At 42.6% G+C, this 18249-nt stretch overlaps 1 protein-coding gene across 9 annotated transcripts in view; it reads left to right on the forward strand.

Annotated features, from left to right (window-relative positions):
- The first annotated feature begins 1004 nt into the window (after positions 1 to 1004).
- LOC117403994 (ubiquitin-associated protein 2) overlaps positions 1005 to 18249 on the forward strand; it is a 33840-nt gene continuing 16595 nt past the window's right edge. For 8 of the 9 annotated variants that reach the window (XM_059025433.1, XM_059025461.1, XM_059025537.1 and 5 more), the window contains exons 1-7: positions 1449 to 1476; positions 9019 to 9152; positions 11033 to 11110; positions 11706 to 11816; positions 14044 to 14194; positions 14372 to 14449; positions 16957 to 17020. In XM_059025433.1, coding sequence (XP_058881416.1) covers positions 1464 to 1476; positions 9019 to 9152; positions 11033 to 11110; positions 11706 to 11816; positions 14044 to 14194; positions 14372 to 14449; positions 16957 to 17020 — 629 coding nt within the window. In that variant the 5' untranslated portion in view covers positions 1449 to 1463. Of the gene's footprint in view, positions 1104 to 1448; positions 1477 to 9018; positions 9153 to 11032; positions 11111 to 11705; positions 11817 to 14043; positions 14195 to 14371; positions 14450 to 16956; positions 17021 to 18249 lie in introns of those variants that run through there. The other variant, XM_034006570.3, reaches the window with a different exon arrangement.

An 18249-nucleotide genomic window follows, 5' to 3' on the forward strand; every position in this document is an offset into this window, starting at 1 on the left:
GTTCTCTCTAAAGGACTGTCAGAGGAGCCGATGGGAGGCATCAAATGCAAGCGACACTAAGAGGGACAGCTGGAGCTGTGAGTGACGGTGCTGTCTGTCAGCGCAGCCCTCCACACCGCCTGCCTGTGGAAAGCAGCTTTCTCACGCAGTGGCGTGGCCTGGTGTGGGGGTTTAAAAACTTGGGGTTCAATCCAAGTTTAGGAGTGTGGCTTCTGTTATATCTTAATACAATACAGCAGATTGGCCATTGTTGTTGTTATTATTATTATTATTATTGGCCTAACACAATTACATGTAGAATAAACAGAGAACTAGGCTGCACACAATTCAATAATCCTCTCACCTCATTCCTGTTATTTGGTTCCCAATACTTTTCTTTTTTCCTTTCAGTTATCATAACGATATAGGTAAAGAGAAAATGTAAATGCTCCACAAAATTCCAAAGTAGCCTGTCTTGAAATGATGGGTTAACCTGGTACAGTGCCAGATGTGCACACCTGGGACCTGTAACAAACAGCATGACATCTAATAGATTTGATTTTGTTTTTTATACAACCACCAGGATCGTATTATGTGTCTTTTGAATGATTCTTAATGAAATGTTTGTACGCAGTTGTGTTCATGTCACAGTGCAATGCAATGAGGAAGTATGTTTAGTGCTGGCAGATTCTCAGGTGAGCTCATAGCAAGATCAAAGCCAGGTGTTCAGACAGACAGCAAGAAATGTCTCGATATGGGAGTAACAGGACCCAGAGCCACTCAATGATTACAAGGCTAAGGTTCTTTGACTATGAGTTCACAAGCTGCTCTTCAGTTCTAGTTGATTGCCTTTGACGTATGCAGTGTAGGCTAAACCAACCAGTTCCAATGCAACCTACATTATTTTAAGTAGCAACAAGTGACGAATGACAACTTCAGGTTTATGAATGGGAGTTTTTGCTTGATGTGTCGTGGAAGTGGCGGGAGCGCGCCCGTCGGGGGTGAGTCGCGGGCGCGCACGGCGACTCTCTTGACTACGCGCACGCCGTGTGAGAATGTGTCTAGTCTCGGCGGCGGAGGAGTCACGTGACGGTGTCTGCTGGCTTTGTGAAGCACGTTAGCAGGTAAACCAGACCTTGGGAAAACGCACAAACCATCTGAAATATTATATATAATCGAGACAACAATGTAGAAATACACGGGTTTGAGTCGGCGGTGTGCGGGGTGTAAGCGTAGAAGCTCGGGATTGTGGGGGTAGTTTATTTATAATGGTATACTATACTGTAGCCTAGGCTGGCGCCCGTGTGTGGCCATTTTTTATTTTTTAATAATATATTGTACGGCTTGCCCCGTTTTAGCTGAAAATGTCTATTGTTTTAAATATGCGACATAGTCGCTAATACAAGAGGCGCCTACAAATATTATTGGTAAATAAATTAATAAAGCAAAAAAGTGTAGCCTGAAGCGGTTTCTTTTGGGTGTCAATGAATCACATAGGTACGTTGTTTTGTTTTCGCGTTTTGAAACGAGGGGGTTCTGAAGAATGCATGCACCGTGTATATATGTGTGTGTGTGTGTTTATATATATATATATATAGTATATTACACACAATCTATAGCCGAAAGCGCACTGCTTTGGATAATGCTAAATATACATTTTGAGATATTATGAAGTCGAACAATGTTTTTTCGCTTGGGTCTCGAAACAGTATGCAGTCTGTCTGATGGCCCTGATTGGAGAGCTTAAGTTTTTGGCTATGATTTTGATCTATTAGAACTTGTATATTCAGTGACGGTTTTTTTTTTTTTGTGTGTGTGTGGGTGATTTGGACTAGTAGTACGACTACCGGCAGAGCTACTGTAAACATTTTAAAAATAATAATAATAAAACATGCCAAGGGGGCTGGTGTGGGCTTTCCGAGGCCATTTTCCCTTTCTGCATTCCAACAAAACAAAAATAAAACCAGCGTGTCTCGATAAGGACTGAACCGGAGTAGTGCATGGAAACCGGTGCAAATTCCTGTAAGCACACTGGAAAAAAGCATAACACAGAAATAGGGTTTGTGTGGGAGGGAGGACACTATCCAGAACGGACATGGCTGGTTTGAGGTCATTTTCTTTGGTTTATAACCAGTACCGTCAGTACACACTTAAGATGGGAGTATCTATGGTAATGCAGAAAGTGTTCTGTGTTTTCTTTCACATATCAGAACAGTGTGATGGAGGGGTGTCTGCTTACACAGCCCAGAAATCGGTTCCTGTGCAGCCCTCTGAAGGCTGTTGTGCCAAGTAGGACGACTGTACCTGTATATATTTTGGGGGGAGGTTAAGTTAATAGCCCTGAAACGGGATTGGTTATGTTTGTTTCAGCCCCAGATGCCTTTGTTTTTGTAACACAGCAGCATGATGCTATATTGCAGTGCTGTTTTATACTATTGATTTGATAGGCATCTACTGTACACTGTCTGTTGACTAAGAATGTACTCACAAGGCTGGTTGCTGGGTTAAAAAAAAAGTCTTCTTAGTGATTTGGAACCCTTTTTCCCCCATTTATTTGAACACAGTATTTTAGGAATAATTGCTAAATCGAAATTCTAATACTGCAAATACGTAATAAGTGGACAGATAGTTAATTGTCTCCTCTGGTTGAGAGAGTCATGTAAATGTGTTGGTGTGATGAGTTTAAGCTTTGCTGTTTTGTTTGTGGAAGAGGTGCAGAAATTCAGTTTCTTATGCTTCATATACAGTAGAGGTGTACAGTGGCAGTACTTTCCTCTCCTGGTCTTTGTTCCAACCCTGTTCTAAATTGTTGATTTGAACCAAAGACCCTAAAGTAGTTCATTATGTAATTTGCCCTTTTTTAATCCTGTGGAATGGCCCACCAGGACCGTGATTGAGCACATCTGTGACTGCTGTGTCACGTGATGGAGTGATTTTAATATTTAAAAAAATAAAAATTCAGAGGCCTTAAATATTGTCCAGAAAGATCACTTTGCATTTTAGCCGTTTGCATCTTGTCTGAAGGCCCCACAAAAGGAGGGCAACAATTTAAACATGTTCCTGAACTGGTATTCTTAAGATAACTTTTATAACAGAATATGCTTTTAGTGTAGGCCTGTGTGCAGTGTACATTTCTCTAGACTAGTGTGTCACAAGGTGATGCTGATATCCCTTTCCAGATATATTTTTCTCACTCGACGGGGTGTGTTTTGATAGATGACTTTTTCACACTAAGGCTTGATTTTTTTATTTTATTTTATGCAGCAGTCAATTAGCCTCCTCCGCACCCAATATCTGACCCAGAGTCCTGCGCAGGTCCGATATGTACGACCCGCTTCCAACACCGCAGCCAATATCTGACCCAGAGTCCTGCGCAGGTCCGATATGTACGACCCGCTTCCAACACGGACCCGAACCCGCAACCCGCTGCAGCACTGTCTTCTTACCCGTGACCCAACCCAACCCAACCTTACCCTCTTCAGTAAGACCTGCAGCCCGACCCGAACCCGCAAGTGTTTGTCCTGTACCTTCTGCCTGTGTCGACTGACTCTGTCGCTCGCTCACATTCATGCAGATATCTCTACCGCTCTCCACAGATCTGATTTACCTCTCAAACTATTATCCACCACGTAATTGCTGTTAAATAAAAGCTTGTGCACAACATTTGAATGTCAGGCGAAATGAACTGTAATATATAGCTTTGTGCATGGTACTGTAGGAATACCGGCATAATGTTTAGTCTAGAGATGTGCGAACCGGTTCCTTTTGAAACCGGATACAAATATCAAGGATCTGGTTCCAGTGAGTACTATGTTTTTAATAAAACTGATTATTAAAAACATAAAACAATTAATTATCAGACTATTGCATTCTGTCAAATACATTAGATAACTATAATGGACGCGTTCATGCTTAGCTAGACTATGTGGCCTATTTGTGTTGTGTTGTCCTTGTTTTGGACGGCTGTCTAATCGTGGCTGTGATGAGTTTAGTTTGACTTATTTTTTGCTCTGTGATTGTTGTGGTCTTTCTAATAGTTTTTATGCTGATGTAGAACTGTAGCACAAGTGCTTGTTTATGTGTATATAACATGCCCCCCCCCCCCCCCCCCCCCGCACACACTGACATGTTTTTCTAAATGATTGGAGCAATTTGTGATTTATTTTGGACACTCATTTTTAAAATGTAGGTCTAATTTGACTCGCTTGACGGTACTACCAGTTCAGATCTGCAAGTCATACTAAACCCGCCCCGGATGCCCATGTCTACCAATCAGCAAGTAGATCCCAGTTATTGGCTGTTGTCAAGTGTCAATCAATAAATCCCGTCCTGTTCATGATGAGCTTTTATTTTTTTATTTAAAATCACGAGGGAGACCAGATTTCACGGTCCATGATGCGTTTTATACGGCCGTGAATTTGGTAGGGTCCTGATAATGATGATTGAAAAATCGATTTTAATGTTGAGAAGGTTTCGGCCTTTATTAAAAGCTACCCCCCTGCCCCAACACTCTACCATGAAAGATGTTTCTTTTAAAGACCGCATGCAGATGGTGTGCCCGAAGGGTTCATAGGACCAAGTGAATTTCAGCAGGAGCAGTTAACCGGGTTACTGATCAGTTGTCTCTTGGTGACTTGATGTAAAGTGCTGTATAGACTGAGATATTTATTTACAGTATCTACTGTCATGAAGTTGAACCAGTCTACACTGCAGATAAATGTTTGCATCATGCTACAGTAATTTGCATTAAAACTGTTTAACGTAATCTTTTGCAGGTGTCTCATAAAGAAAAACATTGGTTGAAAAACAGCAGGAAGAAAGTTAAATTGGTGAATTTATAGTAGAACTAGGAACAAGGATTCTGAACTGTGCTGTAGTGTTTTGGATTGCCAAGATTCCTAAAAAGTGGTCAGAAAATGCAATCATCGGATTTCAAAAATAAATAAGTGGGGGGGAGGCTTAAATCGCTGCTTTTTAAAAATGTGATACTGGCTCCAGATGTCTTTTTATTGACTTATTTGTTAATGCTATAGTGATCCGGTAACATTTATACTGGCTTGCATTATAACTTGCTTTGCCAATGCTGTGCAGATCATGCACGCGCTATCTCTACATGCAACCTTAGTGCTGCAGCCGGTTGTCTGGAAAAAGGTAAATAATGAAGGTTTAGTCACCGGCAAACTAAACTTTACAAGGTTAAAGAAAAGGCTGGAAAGGTTTAACTGGTAAACGGATATACAATCCTAATTGTCATAGTGCAGGGGTGGCCAATCCTGGTCAAGCCTTTCAATTACTTAATTGAACCAATTGTTTTCTTAATTGGTCAACACTAACATTTTTCCTAGGTCTTTGGTCATTGATTTAGAGACCCAGCAAACCTGCAGGATTGTGGCTCTCAGGGCCAGGATTGGCTACCCCTGGCATAGTGTTTTACTGAGTGTTTATCTGTAAATGTACTGTTTGAGTCTTGTTTTGATTGTTCATACTTCTTTTTTTTTTTTTTTTTTATAAATTTAGTCGGTGCCAATTAGTTTGTATTATTTTCTCCCCAATTTGAAATGCCCAATTATTTTTAGGCTCAGCCCACCGCTACCACCCCTGCGCTGACTCGGGAGGGGCGAAGATGAACACATGCTGTCCTCCGAAGCGTGTGCTGTCAGCCGCCCGCTTCTTTACACTCTGCAGACTCACCGTGCAGCCGCCTCAGAGCTACAGCGTCAGAGGACAACGCAGCTCTGGGCAGGTTACAGGCAAGCCCGCAGGCGCCCGGCCAGACTACAGGGGTCGCTGGCGCGCGGTGAGCAGAGGACACCCTGGCTGACCAAACCCTCCCACCCCCCGGACGACGCTCGGCCAATTGAGTGCCGCCCCCTGGGAGCTCCCGTCCATGGACGGCTGTGGAATAGCCTGGACTCGAACCGGCGACGTCCAGACTATAGAGCGCATCCTGCACTCTGGCGAGTGCTTTTACTGGATGCGCCACTCGGGAGCCAATTGTTCATACTTCTGTAGTATCTGGATGCATTGTAAACTACTTCAGTTATACACTGCATGTGGAAACCATTGCAGCAAGTGGGGGAATCCTATACACAGCTGCAGAGGAAGAAGAGAGGGGTGTGTTTAATTACTGGTGCTGAAAAGCAGAGTACTGTAATTGAACAGAAGAATTTGGATTTAAGCGCAGTTTTGTTTGGTTAGAGATTTTGACAATTTTCAAATTAGTATAAAAACAGCTATTTTATCAGATTATGTCCAAAGAGAAATACATTTCAGAACATCTGGAAATAACGGGTTGAAATGCGGATTCTTGGTTGGAAGGATAAGTTGTTGGTCAAGTCTCAGAATATAGATTGTTGTGAAAGTGCACTCTGGACCACAGTGCTGGTGTGTTTGGAAGCTCTGTGAACACAGAAATGTAAATGTAAGGTTTCCCAGTGATTTAAGAGTTGGACAGTTCAGTGTTTTGGCAGGGGGATGGAGTTATTCATTCGCTGGGGTCCCATGGCCAAACAGCTGCCCACAAACCTCTGCAGGACACAGGCATATCACAGTCTAGTCTAGCATGGCTCAATTGCGCAGTGAACATTGAGGCTTGCAGATATGGAAGACTGCCTTTTCATTGTGTCAGCTTGGTGACAGTTCAGTTTGGACTGCATTCTTTTGTTGGTTTCAATGAGAACGTCCTAAAAGGAAAACACAAAGGCTGATGTTGACGGCAAGGTAACGCTGCACGGATCTGAAGGAAGTTGTAGATGCTGTTCCACCAGCCTTTGAGTAACTGAATTCAAGTATGCTCTTTCATTGATTTTTAGTGTTCCACTTGTCTTGATGGCTGATCGTCCAGCCCCTGTGTGGTTTGTGGCATGTGAGGGGTGTTACAAACTGTAAGGTGATACAGTGCAGTGATCCCATCAGCAGCCTAATTTAGCCAGCAGACAGCGGGTTATATGTTTATGCTAAACCCCTGTTGCGTAATAAGGGATGGCTTGTGCTTGAATAGCTTCCAACGATGAAAACATGCTGTAGTTGTGCTTCTCCATATGCTGGACTCCTCAAAGCTCAAGAAACAAGCTTTGAAATCCAGCTGCAGCTCATTAATTACATTTAAGTGTCATTATTTTTGTCCGTCATATAGCCTATAAAAATGGGTCACGTTTTAATTAGATTGCAGAAGCTTAAAGACTGTGTCCCAGTGCCAAGGCTTTAAGTGTTTTTGTTTTCACTTCATACATTTTGCTGGTTCTGCTGCCATTGCATTCTTGGTTCCGAAAACTAAACTCGGAACATTAATTTTATCCTGAGATCTCGAACAGTAAATCGAAACGAGACCCAGACACGTTCACTTTCACTGCATTTATTAAAGAAAAACCGGAGTCTGAGATCCTTGTTTTGAATCCTAGCCAAGTATAAGCTTTCTACTGTGTACCCCTTACTATGTGAACAGCATTCTCCGCATCAGAACTGTACTGATTCAAACAGTGTTTCCATTATAAATGATCAACTACAATTAGCCTGCAGTACGCTCTTTGCTATCAAACCACATGAAACACATGAACATATGAACACCTGGACGCTTATGTCTTTCATATTGCAATAAATCCATTCTTGCTTTCTATCATTTACAAAAGCAAGCCTATCTGGATCACAAAGACGCAGTGGCGTGCTGGTTAGTTACATTGGGTCATATTGTGTCATCACTCTAGCATGTTCTTGTGAACAGGACAGAGGCATGATTACACTGTGCTAATCTACCAACGCAAGGGGGGGAGGGGGGTGTTAAAGAAATATAATCTGAAGGCTGCCATAGTTTTATAGAATACCCAGAGTTACTTTTTATAGGTGTCTGGGGGACTTGCTGGTGATCTGCAGCAGACCAAGTCGTCTTCTGCAGTACTTCCTACATTTACTGCTAGTTCAGCCAGAGCACAGTGAGTGCAACATACAGAGTAATCTGGTTTTACTGCAGAGGGTGGGCTAGTGGAGCTGAGTGCTGCACTGCTGTTAGGGCAGGAGATTCCCTGGAATAGACTTGATGCTCGACTGCATTTGCTGGAAGAGTACCTGTGGTAGGAAGGTATGATGCTACAGTTTACTATAAATACTGCACAAAGTACATGGTGCTTCTGTATTCACTGATTTCAGGAAGTGTGTTTCTTATAGGGGAACATGTTACAGGACTCTTGATCAAGGGAACATACTGAGTATATGATTTGGTATCTTTACCTTGAGACTCACTAGACACTTGTTTCTAGAATTTCATAACTTAGCCACATTTTGTGTTTTGTTGAGCTCTTTGTTCTATAATAAACCAAGCCCTTGTACTGTTGGTCTTTCAGTATTGACATGTTGGGACAGATGTATTGTTTTGGTTTGTTATTACAGGGCAGCAGTGTGGAGTAGTGGTTAGGGCTCTGGACTCTTGACCGGAGGGTCGTGGGTTTGATCCCAGGTAGGGGACACTGCTGTTGTACCCTTGAGCAAGGTACTTTACCTAGATTGCTCCAGTAAAAACCCAACTGTATAAATGGGTAATTATATGTAAAAATAATGTGATATCTTGTAACAATTGTAAGTCGCCCTGGATAAGGGTGTCTGCTAAGAAATAAATAATAATAATAATAATAATAATAATAATAATAATATTTAGGTCTCTGGATGCTGGTTGGGTTGCTGCAGGAAGATGCCGTCTGGAGTCTTGTGGCTGGATCTTCAGTTGCATAGCGACCATGGATTTCTCTCCCTGTCTGCACTGCTTTACGCTTTTTAAACTAGAAGGCTGAAAATCTTTATCATCGGGCCTTTGCTTTGCAGCCGTTTATTGAAATGCTTGTAAGCGAAGGGCACTGTAGCAGATTTAGTGTTGTATTGTATTGAGGATGACCAACACGTTTGTGGATTGCCATGGCTGCGTAGCTTGTGTGATTTTGTGGTTGGTAATACTGACTTGCCTGCTGCACCGGTACCTGAATAGTTTCCGAGAGACCTTGCTTGAGTTCATTTTGGTTCCTAACTGCTCCTATCCCTCCTTCTTTCTTTTAGATTTTCCATTTTGTACATACATTGTTTTGTATATACTGTATATGATGACTTCATTGGGCAGTGAGCGGGCCCGGGGCACTCGGGATAAGGTACAGACTCCAGCCACACAGACACAACCACAGAAACAAGTACAGGTAAGTGGATCTACAGCAGGTGCCGTGTGCATGAGAAACCATGTTGGAATAACTAGAGGCTGGCTGCTGTACTGTAGCTCTCTAGACCACAAGGGTGGAAATAAGACTCCTACTGCATAGCAGGTCCACCCATTCCAGGTGTTTAATATGAGCTTGATTAACCACAGTGTATAGGTAACAAGCTCAGGTGAACTCACAGTAGATCAAGAATGGATCAAACTGCTATGCAGTGGGAGCCTTATTTCCATCCCTGTATTCAATATTTTATATTGGTACTAGACAGCCTAGGAAAGGGGGTAAACATTGTGTGGTAAATCAAAATATACAGCACTCCTTTATTTCATTATCTGACATCACAAACAATATAGTAAAACCTGCATAATTCTGCATCACTTGGGACTGGAAAATTGTGCTGGATTATACTGGTTTACAGAGGTACTGTAAAATCGAATACTCTACCTAAGTAAAATTAAAGGTGTAAATGACTATTTTGGACACGTTGAAAAACTAAAGTACACTAGAAGTTAGGGCTGCAACGAAGGGTACATTTTGACCTTTGAAGGTTCGTGACCTTCGATGGTACTCGTTTGCATCATTTACTGGTGCCATCGCCATATCTACTAGTTTATATTTGACGTAAAATCCTATTTTACAGGTAATCCATATAAATGGAATAAAACATCCACATGTAGTTTAAAAGTACGTTGTATAGAACAGTAATCATGTTTTTATAATTTAAATAAAAATACCTGTTTATTTCCACGTAATTGAAGATGTTTGCAATACGTACAGTAAGAGTGCATTGCACAACTGCAGCGGACTGAGGCAGAACTTATCCCAAACAGCAGAAGGGTTTCAAGACATTTCTTTAAATACAGCTTGCACTATACATCACTTTGCTGTCGAGATGGCAAATGAAGAAATTAAAGATTTGCTTCTGGACAACACGAGCTGGAGGAGGGGAGGGACGGACGGAACTCAGTTTTCGAAATTAAAATTGTTAGTGTTAGCGTATATTTTGTATGTTTCAAACATATTCTACCATAGCACTTCTTGCACTGTCTTGTACACTAGATATTCAGTACATATTTTACTGAAGCACTACAGTCGTCCTGCCCCAGTGCTTTGGATACTAATACCCTGCTCCATACACGGCAGCAGCACCATGCAGAGTTGATGCGTGTAACGATTTGGTAGCGGATTTTAATACAACAACTTTTGTTTACGAAATATGCAGTGGGGTGGGGGGGGGGAGTGTGTCAATGGCATCTGATGAACCTTCGAATCCCTGGCTAGCGAACAAACCTTCGAACGCAGCCCTAGTAGAAGTACTACCAGGGTATACCCTGTAATTCAAGGATTGTGTAGGTATTCATTTTACATCCTTCGTTATGTAAACAAGGATTTTGTATACTATACCCACAGAATACAGGTTCTGGAGTGTGTCACATCATTGAATTAATTAGGGATTTGTTTGGGACCCAGACTGCTGGATTAGATGGGTTTAACTGTATATTGAAAACTGTGAATTAGTGAAAGGCCCTTTAAACAGTACAGCAATGACAACTAGCAGTGAATTCTGTAAGCATGTAATAATGAGGGAGCGCTTGTTATACTTCTTTTAAAAGGGTTTTATTGCATTTATTGGAAGTAGCTGATTGTGATCCTTTCAAATGGTGGTTTATTGCACTGAAAAAAAAAAAGGATGAGGGTCGTTCTTGAATTTGTGCCAAATGATAGATGTACGGGTAAAGCTTTACAAATTGATGTTCTCGTTCTCTCTCTCTCTCTCTCTCTCTCTCTCTCTCTCTCTCTCTCTCACACGTCACGGAGAAACCCTGAGTTAGAAACTGAGAGAATATTTTGATTCTTATCTACAGGCCACAGCTGAACAGATTCGCCTTGCTCAGATGATCTATGACAAGAACGATGCAGACTTCGAAGACAAAGTCAAACAGGTGACTCAGAAGCTGGTTCGTAACCTCACATCCAATAGTACGCTGCATATTTTACCCGCAGTCCTATCTGCTTTTCTGTGGAGCAGTGTATAGTGGTTGTGTGATATGGAACATTAGCGAAGCTTGGGATTCAACCCAGGCATCCAGAGGCGAAAGGCTAATGCAGTAACTTCCAGCTGTACCTCGTCACGTGGTGAGAGGTCCTTGAGAAATCCCTGAAATCCTGTGCTTGCTGCTAGCTAGAAGCGGGCAGCACTGATGGGCAGCAGCAGCTGTGGGGGTCCCTGCAGTCTGTTCAGGCACTGCAGCCCTGCCTGTATCCCAGCAGGATGATTCCGACAACCAAATCTAGAGAACGTCCCTAAAGAGGACCAACACTCGCAAAAATCAGTTTTGTGTTTTTATTATTTAACGAAAAGCAGCTTTCTGTTTTTAAAAACATGACAATACCGATGAGCGTCCACGTAGTCATCACCCTGTCTGACTGTTTACGTTGTAGCTCAGTAGCTTGAGTAGATTTTCATGAAACACCCTGAAACTTGGGTGAAGGTCTTCTGCTGAAGTTGTTTTGTCTTGTTTTTTGTCCCGTCTGCAGCTGATGGAGGTTACTGGAAAGAACCAGGATGAGTGTATAGTCGCACTACATGACTGCAATGAAGACGTGACCAGAGCAATCAACATCCTCCTGGAAGGAAACTCTGACACGGTAAGCAGAGCCTCCAAACACAGTCAGTCAGTTTTCAGCTCGTATGTTATCTGGTTGCTGTGCATTAGGTACCTTGTAGTGAATTGTATTTGCTGGCTTTCAGATGCTCATGTATTGAGTTCTTTGAATTTAGTGGCTCCCATTCCCTGTGCAGAGTATTGAATTTGCTGGTGCTTGGAGCACCTCTAATGCATTTCCCTGTATTGAAATTGCTGGTTCTCTGCCTGGCTGAGATTCCTAGTACTGAAGTCTAATACATTTGACGTGGGGATTTTTGTAATTTAATATTATATAAAAATGCTTGGCAGAAAATGTATAAAAACATTAACTTAGTAGGCCTTCTTTAAAAAGTCCTATTGGAAAGAAATGAAAACTTTTAAGTGCTTGTTGCTAGCAAAGTGGTGGCATGTTTACCTGACACTGGATAGTGCCACATGCCTCCCAGCACGCCCACACCTGCAGTTTGAGTTGAACTAGGATTCTGGCTTTCATTTCCCTTGGTTGCTGCTGATATCCTTGGAACAGTTTTGGCCAGGACAGGGATTTTATAACACAGCGTGGTGAAGCCCTTTTATTAAGGTGACCTTTTTCTGAATACACTGATATGTAATTGTACAATCAAGCCCGCAAAGCTGACCTCCTGCTTGTATTTCAATTGAGAATGGGCCTAGCCAAGGTAGTTACAGCTGGAATGCTCTGCACAGTGGTGCTCATAGCAGGCTTGCTGGCTGTGCTGTTGGAAGCACAGTGGTGCTTCTCACTGGTGAGGCTTGGAGAGTAGCCTCACAATGGGCTCGTGTTGACAGCAGTTCGATATTCTCCATCACGCTTACTGTACACCTTTATCTTGAACCGCTCATGTACTGTAAGTGTGGTGAAGCATTGTGTGCTGTCACATGGTTGCTTTTTGAGTTGTTTAGAGCTAACAAACGGTTGACTTGGTTATTCTGATCGAGCCCTCCACAGGTGAGCATAGTTAGTGTTGATTGATTGGGCTGATTCACCATTCCAAGTGAAACGACTGAAGAAGCTGCTTGGATTTGTGAGGATTGCTGTCTTCCACAGTCTAAGGCCAGAGATAAACAAGCCCTTTTTTTCTTGGCAACTTAAATTGACAATAAAAATTAAGTGTGTCACTAATTGACAACTAAAGTCAACAAATTTGATTGGCAATCGAGTTGCTAGATAGACCCCCTGCTGTTTCTGCAATTAATAATGTCATCTTTATTATTATATAGCGCCTTTTCATAGTGGACCACCATCGCAAAGCACTTTACAGAGGTAGGCTGTGAACTGTGCATTGTATGCAGAGTCACTTACAATAAACATTGATGTAACATCTCATCCGCAGTATGGAACACAAGGAGGTTAAGTGACTTGCTCAGGGTCACACAGTGGGTCAGTCAGTGGCAGAGGTGGGATATGAACCAGTGACCACCTGGTTACAAGCCGGGGGACTATAACCACTGGACCACACTGCCTCCTCCAAATTCAGTTGACAATTGTTCGTGCTGTGTGTTCAGCCAATGATACTGCACTTTCTAATCCCCTGATTTCACTCAATTCTGCTGAATAGGAAGTATAAGTGGATGCATGAGGAAACTTTTACAATTTATCTTGTGTTTTTTTTTTTTTTTGGATAGAAAAAGTTGATGGGGTGTTAGATGTGCGCAATATAAAGACTGCAATAAAAAAAGAAAGAAATTAGGAGATCTTTTTGGAAAATCATCAGCGGTGGTAAAAGACAAACTGAAGAACCTCTGAACTCTGCTGGGAAAAGAAATATATCTAAAAGTAAATCAGCACAGCCACTCTCTGGTTTGCACTCCAGTTTTTCTACGTCAACGTCTTTTCAAAATTATTCCAATTACTATAGCAGCTGCTGAAACCCGTTTCAAACAGATACCATCATAAAATGGATTCATTATTTTCTACTGTGTGTTTGGCACATTTAGCAACAGCAATTCGGTTGTCATTTCTTCCCCATTGCATAGCAGTTTCACCCATTCCAAGTTTTGCTAGGAGCTTGATTAGCCACAGTGTATAGGCAAAGAGCTCTGATGTGTTAAACCCGTAGGTACACTAGGAATGAAACCCAGTGCTATGCACTGGGAGTCTTATTTCCATCACCGAGTATGTATTTGCACATGCTTTTGATGAACGTTCTGGATACTGATGCCTGTGGTGTCTGCTTCCTGACAAGCTTGTGCTTTCTTTTTTTCGATAGACTTCGTGGGAGACGGTGGGGAAAAAGAAGAGCCTGGGTAAAGATGGATCAGAAAACAAAGAGAACAGAGAGAAGAGAGGAGAGCGGGAGATGAGCCGGGGGCGAGGAGGGGCCAGTAGGAGGGGGAGAGGGGCCAGCCGTGGCAGAGAGCGTAGGTGTTCCTCCTTGTTTAACACTGCACAGTTGTGTGGTTTTTAAATAACCAGCCAAGCTTCTGCAGTGTCAAGCCTGGCTTTCAGAACTATCCTCAGTTAAGTATTTATTTTTCAGGAGCAAGTTGTTCTGTATTATTATGAAGTTGCTAAATGAAAGATTGTTCCCTTTGCAGTCAGAACAGAAGAGAACGGAGTGGATCTGGGTCCTGGAGACAGGGTATCGGACAGGGGCCGCAGAGGACGTGGCAGGGGTGAGTCAATCACGTCTGCGTACAGGTGGAGGATCATTTTGAAACGATGCTAAACAAAAATGAAATATTTATGCACAGAGAGATTTAAATTGCATTTGAGTTGTCCTGCATACCCCTGGCTAAAACCCCTTGAACTAAGGAGAAAGTCACAATGAATGGTAGTTACAATTGAATTTGCCCAACCTTAGCTGCTACTCGGTGCTACCTTTGTGTGCCATGTTCGTTTAGTTGCATTGTGTGCTTTTTCTTGCACTGCTTTGTTTCCATTGATGTACATTTCTGTCCCTACTCCTAATTTGTTGTAGGAAGTACATGGCTTAAGTACAAGTTTTTGTTTTTGGGGATGCGAGAGTGGTTTAATAAGTGAGGGAATATTCTGTTGGCTTGCTTTCCTAGTCTGATCAACGGATTCTGATATCCAGAACTTGCATATTGTATGACGTGGTCATTGTATTTGTATGTGTTGTATGATTGGTTACTAGCCACATGCCTGTACAGAATTTTTCTGTTGAGTGCTGCAAGGGTTTAAATGGCTTTATCAGCTTAATCGACCTTTCTCGCGATGCTGGTAGAAACATGTTGACGTCATTAATCCCTGTTGCACAATGTGCTTTTTGCCATCCCTTTACATTAATTGTACATGCTATGAGCCGAGGTCTGCATTCCTATGGCGTTATGTATGCCAGGCTGGTTTTTACTATGCATTTCAAACCTATAAATCAAAACCAACGAAGGGGGGCGGCTGGTTAAGCACGTCCTATCAGTCGGATTTCCTCTGCTGGAAAGCTTCACAATTGGCACAGGTACCTGTTCTGAGGAAGTGTGTGTCTGCAGATGAAGCCTCCTCCTCCCCACACACACACACTATGGCAGCTTTACCCTCCTCCCCCTTATTTGGCACACAGCTGTCACTTCCAGCTCTCGCTACCTTGGAGCTGAATCCTCCCAATACAAATGAGTGCGCGGGGGGTGGGTTTGGTTTGGAAATGTTCTATTTCTGGCATGCATCAATTAACAGGACCCCTTGCAGTATCCGTGGAATGCGTGGTCAGCCAGCTGATTCGTGAGTTCGGCAGGGGGTGACAGCAGGCAGGTTTGATTTGAATGCTGGGAATCTCAATGTGAAATCTTCAAGGAGAAGGGAAGGAGGGACCTACTGTACTCCCTAGCCCCTCTCTCTCTCTCTCTCTCTCTCTCTCTCTCTCTCTCTCTCTCTCTCTCTCTCATGCCTGCCTTGAGCAGCTTTAGTGAAACTGTACATCCCTTCTGTTTCAGTTCTAATATGCATCCAGTTCATGCACTCAAAGCAGCATGCATGAGCTGTGACGTTTGGTTGCTGCTCTATCTTGTGAGTCCCTCATGACAGGGTTCCAGTCGTGGTCTTGTAGCAGCCGAGTAGTTAGCTCTTTGTGCTCTCAAAGCCCTGTTGGAGCAGGCTGTGTGACGTCCACAGTATGAGGAAACCTGTCTCATCTGGACTGCCTGTGTTCAAGTACTCCTCAGCTGTATTGCTTAGTATTTGATTTGTGGAAAGCAATTTCAGAACCAATTTGTAAAACGGAAGCAATTTCTTTTTCCAAGACTATTCTGGATATTGAATTGCACTTTTAAATTGAAATACAGGATGTTTATCATGTTGGGGAATTTTCTGCTAAAGGAACAACTCTGTATAAATCAACATTGCATTGTGCTGGCTTGTGTCTGGGTGGGTTACGCTGTGTCAAGGCTCCCATTGAGACCTGCAGCTGTTTGCCTGCAGACATTTGGTCAGGATTCTTTGTGATATTGCCTTGCTGGATGGGGTGCTGAGGATATGGTGTCTCAGCTGTTCCTTTTTAAAGAAGTGTGTTATTGCGCTTCTAGAAATGGTGGCACCCCACGCCACCCATCCCAGAGTAAACGGGTTATCAATTCAGTCAGGCAGAGTGGTTCTGAAAGTCCCAGGCTGTGCTGATATGGTGACTGACTTGCACATGCTGGGATAAGCTAGTCATTGAGATTGCTCCCTCTTGCCATTTTATAAGCTTACAATGTGAAGAAATTATAAAAATAAGAAGACACAGATGGAATGTTGCTAGCCAGTCAGGCTTGATGGAACTTCCCAAGCTGTCCAAGTGTCAGTATTGATGACTCAATCAATTTCCATCTTATGTGCTGCAAAATGGAATCCTGCTAGTGACTGCTCAGTTTTTGTTTTGTCTGGTTGGGTACAGTATTTACTTAAGGGACCCCTGATGGTGAGATTGTGTTTTGCAGCTGTGTGTTTTTTTTTTTTTTTTTCCTGGCCAGCTCAACTCTCCTTTCTTTGTTCTGAGTTAGTGGGATAATCTAAACACCTACAGAATTGTAGTTGGATTAAAGCAATCCATTTTTTTGTTTGTTTTATGAGTCTTGCACAATGTATTTCAGAGGGGGTATATTAAGGTTTTAAAGGCTGCATTGTGGAAAGTCTGTGTGTAACTTGTCCCTGCATGTTAACAGTGGTGCATTGATGTGTGTCTCTGTAGGGTTTGGTGGCAGAGGCAGGGGAAGAGCTGCTGGAGGAAGCAGGTTTTCAGCACAAGGAATGGGGTAAGTAAAGCAATGTGGGATGGGAAAGTGCTGGCTTTGGTAGATGTCTTCCAAATCAGTACAGCAACAAGGTGAAGCATATATATATATATATATATATATACACAGTGCCTTGCAAAAGTATTCAGACCCCTGACCAATTCTCTCATATTACTGAATTACAAATGGTACACTGAAATTTCGTTCTGTTTGATATTTTATTTTAAAACACTGAAACTCAAAATCAATTATTGTAAGGTGACATTGGTTTTATGTTGGGAAATATTTAAGAAAAATAAAAAACTGAAATATCTTGCTTGCATAAGTATTCAACCCCCACACATTAATATTTGGTAGAGCCACCTTTCGCTGCAATAACAGCTTTAAGTCTTTTGGGGTAAGTATGTACCAGCTTTGCACACAGTGTCGGAGTGATTTTGGCCCATTCTTCTTGGCAGATTTGCTCCAGGTTGTTCAGGTTGGTTGGACGACACTTGTGGACCGCAATTTTCAAATAGTGCCACAGATTCTCAATGGGATTGAGATCAGGACTTTGACTGGGCCACTGTAGGACATTCACCTTTTTGTTCTTGAGCCACTCCAATGTTGCTTTGGCCTTGTGCTTGGGATCATTGTCTTGCTCAAAGGTGAATTTCCTCCCAAGCTTCAGTTTTTTAGCAGACTGAAGCAGGTTCTCTTGCAGTATTTCCCTGTATTTTGCTCCATCCATTCTTCCTTCAATTTTAACAAGATGCCCAGTCCCTGCTGATGAAAGCATCCCCACAGCATGATGCAGCCACCACCATACTTCACAGTAGGGATAGTGTGTCTTGAGGCATGGGCAGTGTTAGGTTTGTGCCACACATAGCGCTTTGAGTTTTGGCCAAAAAACTCTAGCTTGGTCTCATCTGACCACAAAACCTTTTCCCACATCGCAGTTGGGTCACTCTCATGCTTTCTGGCAAACTCCAGACGTGCTTTCAGATGGTACTTTTTGAGTAACGGCTTCTTTCTTGCCACCCTCCCATACAGGCCAGTGTTATGCAGAGCTCTTGATATGGTTGACTGGTGCACCATTACTCCACTCCCAGCCACTGAACTCTGTAGCTCCTTCAAAGTGATTGTTGGCCTCTCTGTGGCTTCTCTCACAAGTCTCCTTCTTGTTTGAGCACTAAGTTTTGAGGGACAGCCTTTTCTTGACAGTGCCTGGGTGGTGTGATGCAGCTTCCACTTCCTGATTATTGATCCAA

The sequence above is a fragment of the Acipenser ruthenus genome, chromosome 1 (assembly GCF_902713425.1).
Source record: "Acipenser ruthenus chromosome 1, fAciRut3.2 maternal haplotype, whole genome shotgun sequence".
Classification (NCBI taxonomy): Eukaryota; Metazoa; Chordata; class Actinopteri; order Acipenseriformes; family Acipenseridae; genus Acipenser; species Acipenser ruthenus.